The sequence below is a fragment of the Micropterus dolomieu genome, linkage group LG14 (assembly GCF_021292245.1).
Source record: "Micropterus dolomieu isolate WLL.071019.BEF.003 ecotype Adirondacks linkage group LG14, ASM2129224v1, whole genome shotgun sequence".
NCBI lineage: Eukaryota > Metazoa > Chordata > Actinopteri > Centrarchiformes > Centrarchidae > Micropterus > Micropterus dolomieu.
In genome coordinates, this window is record NC_060163.1 from 2,358,910 (window position 1) to 2,367,833 (window position 8,924).

Below are 8,924 nucleotides of genomic sequence, written 5' to 3' on the forward strand. Positions count from 1 at the left end.
AATGACTGTTCTATTTTCCTCTCTCCTGTCAGTGAGTGTGAAATAATGAATATTGTTCAAAAATCCAAAAACAAGTTATCTACAGACTGTCACTCCATCGATATGGTACTAATAAAAAAGACAATTAAAAGTATCATAAAGTCTCTAACACATATCTGTAACCTGTCGCTTAAAAACGGCTGTGTGCCAAGAAAAATTAAAATTGCTAAGGTCATACCATTGTTCAAAAATGGAAATAGGAATCACTTTACTAATTACAGACCCATTTCTCTCCTTCCCCAGTTTTCAAAAATCCTTGAAAAGGTTTTTGACAAACGGTTAGAAATTTTTACAGATAAGCATAAGCTAATTAATGAAGGAAAATATGGGTTATATTATCATGGAAATATTTGTATATTATTAGTATGTATGGTATGAATGTGTGGTTTTGACTTGTGCATCCACTGTTTCTAAATGTTGTATTATTATTATTATTATTATTTATTTTAATTATTAATATTTTTTCTTTGAGATTATTGATGAAGGAAGCAGCTATTTTTTGTATGTATAAATTCTTTGATAGACTGGGGTGGGGTTTAATAAGTTTTACTTCTTCCCACTCCATTTCAAGCATAAGTGTATAAGTTATTATTATTATTGTGTATCTTTTCTGTTGTCACACTATTTTGCTTGAAATAAATAAATAAATAAATTGTATTTATTAGTTTGAAACTGAATTCCAATAAACTTGAAATTTAGAAATTTAATTTAGTTGCAACTGAAACTGTATTAAAGCCTCACTAAAATTTCAACTCTTTAAATACTTTACGCTTCTCTCATTTTAATTTCAATCCACAAGATTCAGTTTCAAGGTCAGGGTCCTTCAGTAAGAGCAATTGAGTGCAGATCAAGCCTGCATTATTTCCAACAGACACTTCAGTGCACTGTGACTCCACTGAAAAATGAAGCCCGGTTCCATAAGAAAACCTGAGAATGGTGCTGTGGCGTAAGGTAACCATAAGGTAGTCCCACCCTAAAGCATACCCTGCTTTATCCATTAATTTCCATTAAATGGGACAAAAATCATGCTGTATTGAAAAGGACTTGAAACTGATGATTGAGATCATAAACTCATAATGAAAGTATTAACTGAGGTAATGAATCAGTTGGGAAGAAGGCTTATTTTGCCTTTATTTCTGATGGAACCAGGTTTTTTTTTCTGTGGAGTTGCCCCCTGCTGGCTGCTAGAAAGAATGCAGGCTTGATCTGCACTCAATTGCTCTTCCTCAAGGACCCAGAAGTGTCTATCTGAACTGAAAACTGAATCTTGTGGATTGAAAATGGGATAAGAAAAGCGAATTTGAATTGAAAGAACTGAAAGAGAAAGTATATAAAGAGTTGAATTTTTAGTGAGGCTAAAATACAGTTTAACTTGCAACTAAATGCAATTTCATAATATTACTTACAGTTTCAAGTTTACTGGTATTCAGTTTCAAACTAATAAATTCGATTTCAAATTACATTTCAGTAGCCTACAATTATTCAGGTTAAACAATACAAATTCAATCTAAATTATTCTAATTCACATTCTACTAACACATATATCAGCCCATTTGCGTTCTCTTTGAATTTGAAATGATTTAGTTTCATCTGCCAAAATAACACAATAACTGGTTCAGCTCCCATCTATTAGTATCTTCTTGCACTAGTTTTCAGACATTTATAAAATTATTTTATCTCTCCCTTTCTCTCTAGAGAGAGCTGTTGCTTTCATAAGCTTTCATACTGGATTATAATGTCCTATAACAGTCATACATACTTGCTGACAAGTATGATCATAACACCGCCAGTACTAAAATAACATTACATTTAGTGTTCAAATGAATAAAAAGCTATCTATTACTGTGTTCTGTAGAAAGCAGCAGTTGTGCTGATGGATGAGGAACACAGCAAGGCAGAGGGGAGGGGTGAGATGTCAGAGACGGAACTTCTCATCATGGACCAGTTTACCATACTGGTCAGAGACCTGTATGCCTTCTACCCTCTCCTCATACGATTTGTTGACTACAACAGGTACAGTGCTCTGATTGGACTGGTCGAAATCTTCTCTGCTTATACATATATGAACTACCTTGCATTAAGTGTGATTAATTACAAAAAAGCAATACAAGCTATATGCTTGTCCTGCAGATGCTCAGTATTACTAACACTAAGCTGCATATTTGCTGTATTTTGGAGAAAGGATGACTGCACTAATAGCCAGCATCTACAACGTGGGGTACTTTGTTATGCTTTAAGGGGACCTGTGGAGATTTCTTGTAATCAGAAGCTATGTTTACATCCAGCATTTCTCACCAAAACACATTGTATCCTTGAGCTCTTACGAACATGTTGAATGCATTTCCTTGCACATAAAACATTTGGTAAGCTGATTTTTAGGTATTTTAAATTCAGAATTGTTTACATCCACTGCATTTGTTGGTGTGTTTCTGCTTGTCTTTGCTTGTTACTGCCACCTGTTGATCAATAGGATAGAGGGACACCATTGGTAGGACTGAGCATGGGACAAATAAATAGGGTCCCACTTCAAAACAGCTTCGTTGCGCTGCCAGATGTCTAAAACTCCACAATGAAACTTTAAAAAGTTCCACTATCACTGAACTGTCTTTGTATACTAACAGGGCCAGATGGCTGAAAGAATCCAACCCAGAGGCTGAGGAGGTGTTCCGCATGGTGGCTGAGGTTTTCATCTTCTGGGCCAAGTCTCATGTAAGAAAATCACCAGGAGGATGCAAAGAAACCAATAACATGCCGCTGATTTAAATTGTCACAGTGAGAGGTAGATGAGGGAGCAATAGACAAGATCTAATGGTATGTGTGACAGAGCATAGTAATTTTTATCAGGTTCTTAAAACTCCACTTATTGGTATTTTTGATAATTCATGCTGAATCAAATGACACCCTCCAAAGGACTGGTTGTGCTGCTGATCTCACTGAGAGTCAACCATCCACTCCACAGCTTCTATAAAGCCATAGAAATGTTCTTACCAGTACAAAATGACAAACAATTAAAAAGTACTGTATATTTATCATGCAATATTTAGATCATGACCTCTGTACTGCGTACTGTAATTCACATGTAGAGGTTTTTCTGAGGGGAGAGAAAAAGGCTGAACTCTTATCCAGCGACTGCTTAGCACAACTGAACCCCACTCAGACAAATGAAAGTTACACTTGTGTACTGTATGTGATCTCAACTTAACACAATGTGGATGGTCCTTTTAACTTGTCACTGAACCACCACAATGTATCAACAATCTGACCTTGTTTTCAACCCAAGAATGTGAAACCCAATGCAGCATCAGATAAAGTGACTGTGGAGTACTGAATGGTGTCATGCTTTCATCTATCTGCAGAACTTTAAGAGAGAAGAGCAGAACTTTGTGGTCCAGAATGAAATCAACAACATGTCATTCCTCATCACTGACACTAAGTGTAAGATGTCAAAGGTATGGGCACATGGGTGTGGACGGAATCAAGGTGTACATGTCAGAAGTTTACTGTATATTGCTTGTTATGTGTGTGTTTGTGTTAAATGCGAGGGAGGAAATAACATGAAATTTAAGTGATCCATGTTTGTATGTCTTGTCTTCCAATGTTTAACGGCCTCAGGGAATAGTTTCAGACCAGGAGAGGAAGAAGATGAAGAGGAAGGGAGATCGATACTCTATGCAGACGAGTCTAATTGTTGCCGCTCTGAAGCGCCTGCTGCCTGTTGGACTCAACATGTGTGCCCCTGGAGAACAAGAGCTCATCGCACTGGCTAAGAACCGCTTCACCCAAGTAGGAAAAACACCACTCGCCTAATACATTATGACACTGTTTTCTGATGGTATGAGACATCCATATGTAAAATATAAACCACTTGATTTAATTATTCTTTACACTTTGATAGACGATATGGAACATCATAATTATAGAACAGAAACATTTTGTCTCTACTTGGGCATATTATTTGCAAAAACAACATTTCTTTACTTGATTATGCAGATGATACTCAACTTTACATATTACCTTTCTTCCGATGAATTTCATCCTGTTGAAAAATGAATGCAGTTCATTAACCAGATTAATGACTGGATATCCCAGAACTTTCTCCAACTCAGTATGGACAAAACAAAATTGCGATTGTATGATAGTATTGTTCAGGTCTCTGTAGTCTCACCTGGGAGATTTTCTCTTTTTCTGAACTAATTTCCATGTTCACTTATCGCAAAACACACTTCATTCAAACTTAACAAAAACAAAATAAAACTCACCAAAAGGGTTGGTTGAAATAAACCCTTAATTCATTGAGTAATATGTAGAAAAATATTCTACCTCTCTGATGCCGTTGGTGTGTTCCCTGTCCAACTGGGATCACTGGGAGGCTGCTGAGCCCGGTTCTGTTGCCTGCTAAGTTGGTTGAACAGCTAACTAGCTACTGGCAGTTAGCAGTAGTTATGACCTGAATTCATACACATTGTACTTTTAACTAAACTACAGCAAACACATTAAATTATTTGTTACAAAATCAACCTTTTATCAATAACTGTTAAAAAGCTGCAGCTTGTTCAGAATGCTGCTGCCATCCTGACAAAGACAAAGAGTGTAGAACACATCTCACCAGTTCTCCAGAGCATGCGCTGACTTCATGTTTTTTTAGAGAATAGAAATTGTAATTGTACTAGTGGAACAAAACTCTAAATGGCTTACTCCAAAATAGTACTACTGGTCTGCTTGTATAATATGAAACAGACAGACCTCTTATGTCCTCTGCAAAACATTTTCTTGCTGTACCAAGAGTAGGTTAACGATCGGAGAAGCTTGATTCAGAGACAATGTGCCACACTTGTGGTGCACATTGCCAGAAGATTTAAGGTGTGCCCCAACTCACCCCACCTTTAAATGATCTTCTAATGATATAAACCTTCTAATGATGTTTCCAAATTTCTATACATGGTCACACATTCTTTCATTCAGTCTTTTAAATTTCGTTCCCAATTCCTTTTGGAACTGCCTCATGTGTGAACTGAAGATACATTTGCTTTGCCTTTGCCTTATGATAATTTCAGCCAAATTACTGCATACATAGTTTTTGCCTATGATATCACTAGACTGGTTTTATATGCCATTCAAGACTTGTTATTTTATGCACTCTGCCTTTATTCCGTCAACAGAAAGATACAGAGGATGAAGTTCGAGAGATCATTAGGAACAATCTCCATTTGCAAGGAAAGGTAAGATGACGTTGATCTTGTAATTGTAAAAAGTCAGCATACTGCAAGTATATTTGGCTTTCTGACTTTACAGTATATACTCATAGTAGTCATAGTGCACAGCCTCGACACACATTTAAATGCATGTCCTCTGTGTGTTTGTGACTGTACGTATGTTTCTTGTACAGCTGGAGGACCCAGCTATTCGTTGGCAGATGGCTCTATACAGAGACCTCCCAAACCACTATGAGGACACCTCCGACCCAGAGAAGACCGTGGACAGAGTCCTGGACATTGCTCATGTCCTCTTCCACCTAGACCAGGTGTGTTTGTTTGAGTATTTGTTCTCCTCCTGAAGAAGACCAGCTTTGAAAAGAGACGTTGGCCTGCACTCCATTGTCCATTACCTCCAAAAACAGACATAAGCATGTCTGTTCTTTGAATACAGAAATGTTATACACTTATCTAACCAGTTGTCCAAGAGGTGTGGGCAACGTGGCCTCCAGATGGTGAGCTACATCAACTGAAAGTCTCCCGTACTGAGTGGTTCAGTTTGTGTGTTTAGGTTGAACATCCTCAGCGCAGTAAGAAGGCTGTGTGGCACAAACTGCTGTCCAAACAGAGGAAAAGAGCAGTGGTTGCGTGCTTCAGGATGGCACCACTCTATAACTTGCCCAGGTAAGCACCCACACACATGCAGGATATGTAGAGTGTGCATATGTGGGTACTGTACACCTGGTATATCTTGTGAAAAATATATTTAGTTTTTCTTCCTAACGTATCTCCCCCAAACTAGGCACCGGGCTGTCAACTTGTTCCTGCAGGGCTATGAGAAGTCCTGGATTGAGGCAGAGGAACATTACTTTGAAGATAAACTCATAGAGGACCTTGCTGTAAGATAATTTAAATATGAATGTAAAAAAAGTTAGCTATTTTTTCTTCTACTTTGAGGAAAAGCATTCCTTAATAGGGCTAGGTTTTTTTCCATGATTATTGTAGAATCTCCTGTGATTTTCAGAAACCAGGTGAACAGGAGCCATGTGAGGAAGAGGAGGGGGTGAAACACATTGATCCACTGCATCAGCTCATTCAGCTGTTCAGCAGAACAGCCCTCACAGAAAAGTGGTGGGTTCTTGTAGATACAGTTTATATAAGATACAAAGTTCTAGGAAATGTGAGGTGTTTTCTGTACCAGCATAAGCTATATTTAATGTTAGCAAAGTGCTTACTTACACATCTCGTTAAAAAAGGACAGTTTTCTATCAGGCGATAAGGCCAACATTTGCTGGTGTTTTATCTCTACCAGCTCTTGAGAAAAAGATTGAATCTGTCTGACTTACCGGATTTTCAACTCTCTTCACAATTCACTCCTTTATTTTCGCTCTGCTGCTTCACACTGCGTGGGTAAAGTCTACAGTTGGGAGCAGGGAGAAGTTGCTCATGGTTTGCTTACAGACGGCATGTTTAAATAAAATAAAATAGCTTAAAGGAGACCAATTATACTGCATTTCCAGCTCTATATTGTAGTTCTATGACTCTATGGTCAAACTGACCCAGTAACGGCCAGTTATTACCCATAAACCAGCGTTGGTGCGCTCGCCGTAGCTTTCTAAAACTGGTCAAGATGGCGGACAAACCATAGACTGTATTCGTATACAAATATACGTTTTTAAAAGTTTTCTCACTTTGATTTTTGAAAAGTTAGTGAGAACAAAACACTGAAATATCATATTACCCCGTCAATGTAACCAATCAAGTTTGTTCAGTATATCTGTTAGCTATTTGGCTTTTCAATAGTTAGTTAGCTGATGCTACAGCCAGCGTCTCTCTTCTGACAGCCAGAGCAGACACAAGATGGCTGACGTCACTCGTTGCTGTAAGTACTGCCGTAGAAGGCAGCTTGAAATCAGTGTTTACAGAGATGCCTTCACTGGAAATTGATGCCTCCTGAGGCAGCTCTCTATTCTGGTATCGAGGCAACTGCCTTCCATTTCGAACACAGGCTATATATCAAATCCGGCTCGGAATGACATCATACCTAGCCGTTAGTAAAAAAAACAGTTTAAAACAGCATTCAGAACTGAGGGATATCTGAGGTTTTGCCTTACAGTGATTTCTTTTAATTACTTTTACCTTATTATTTGAAGCTTTGGTCATGTTTAACATCAACATCTGACATTGTAACATTATAGATATGCCTGAATGGCATAGAGATATGCCTGTGAAAGTATGAAAAAGCATAACAGGTCCCCTTTAAAGTGGCTAAACGTTGTGTCCAGCTGCACTTGATTTTTAGCAGGATTAACAGTAAGTGATTTGGGTCAGTGCTGCAATAAAAACAACAAATTTTCTTAATGCAGCTTGAATAATAAAACCTCTTCTGTCAAATTGTGATTATGTGTGCGTGTGTTTCCTGTTATAGTAAACTGGATGAGGATAATCTCTACATGGCTTATGCTGACATCATGGCTGAGGTACCAGCTTCTAAATACCAGTACTAGCAACTGACTTATGACAGGATGATGATAGTGATGATGATGATAATGATGATACTGTCTATGTTAATGCTTCCTTTTTATCAGAGTTGCCATGATGAAGAGGATGAGGATGGAGAGGAAGTGAAGAGTTTTGAAGTAGGTTATCAGTCACTCTGTCTGTCTGTCAGTCACCATGCTGGCCTTGGCAATAAACTGGTATGCTGCAGCCTGTCAGACATGTGTCCTGTTTCACATAAATAGGAGAAGGAGATGGAGAAGCAGAAGCTGTTGTATCAGCAGGCTCGGCTGCATGACCGTGGAGCTGCTGAGATGGTGCTTCAAACCATCAGCGCTAGCAAAGGTAGGATTCACTTACTGAAGGGTCCTGCCTCCTCCTTCCTACTATCACTCTAACATACACTAATACTACTATACTATAATACTAGTAGTTGAGTAAATTAGCTATATGGTCACTTACAATGATCAGGTTTATGCATAAAGGTGGAAGCTGGAGGCAGCAAGAGTTAGAAGGTGCTCACTTACTTCTACTTCAAAGCATTACAAGTCGCACAGTTGTAACCTCGCAACTTCTCACCTTGAGCGAATTATAATTTCCCAGATTAAAAAGGTGACAGTGACCAGTGTTAATGGTTCATGGAATGGTCACCCCCACTACACATGCATGAACGCTGAAGCGTAAACTGAATTTAATATTCACAGTGCTACCTCTCAGTACACTGCCACTGAGTACACTTGCATCATCTTGTCACAAGATCTCTGACGTAATTGCTGACGTAATCTGCACTCTGCGCATGCGTTGGCGTCTGTAGCCACCTGTCGGAAGCTCCGTCTTGAACCGGACTCTTATCCAGTTTTAATCCACTTTTTTCGTTACATTTTTTTTATATCCTTTTATTTAACTTAACTTTATTTAAGTTTTACGTGGGTTAAGGATTTTAGTCATCCGACATGGATTTTAAGATAGATGACCGTAAAAACGCGATCAACGCTACTGATCGCAACAAAGCTCCGGTGACTATGCAAGCCGAGATAACTCTGCCCCATGAGGACTGCTCACTCCTTAAGAAAGCGAACAAGAAGATTGCTGACCTTATGGAAGACATCCGACGACTTTCAGAGGAACTCAAAGAGAAAGATTCCCTGCTGACTGGCTTTATGGATGTAGCTTCAGTACAAGCCAAACAGATTG

General features: G+C 38.6%; 1 protein-coding gene across 1 annotated transcript in view; it reads left to right on the forward strand.

The window, feature by feature from the left end:
* ryr2a (ryanodine receptor 2a (cardiac)) overlaps nt 1-8,924 on the forward strand; it is a 195,588-nt gene that overhangs the window by 147,565 nt on the left and 39,099 nt on the right. Inside the window, exons 74-85 of the mRNA XM_046068849.1 lie at nt 1,895-2,052; nt 2,661-2,748; nt 3,396-3,488; nt 3,652-3,822; nt 5,199-5,258; nt 5,426-5,560; nt 5,803-5,915; nt 6,034-6,130; nt 6,256-6,362; nt 7,660-7,711; nt 7,820-7,870; nt 7,976-8,075. Coding sequence (XP_045924805.1) covers nt 1,895-2,052; nt 2,661-2,748; nt 3,396-3,488; nt 3,652-3,822; nt 5,199-5,258; nt 5,426-5,560; nt 5,803-5,915; nt 6,034-6,130; nt 6,256-6,362; nt 7,660-7,711; nt 7,820-7,870; nt 7,976-8,075 — 1,225 coding nt within the window. The remainder of the gene's footprint in view (nt 1-1,894; nt 2,053-2,660; nt 2,749-3,395; nt 3,489-3,651; nt 3,823-5,198; nt 5,259-5,425; nt 5,561-5,802; nt 5,916-6,033; nt 6,131-6,255; nt 6,363-7,659; nt 7,712-7,819; nt 7,871-7,975; nt 8,076-8,924) is intronic.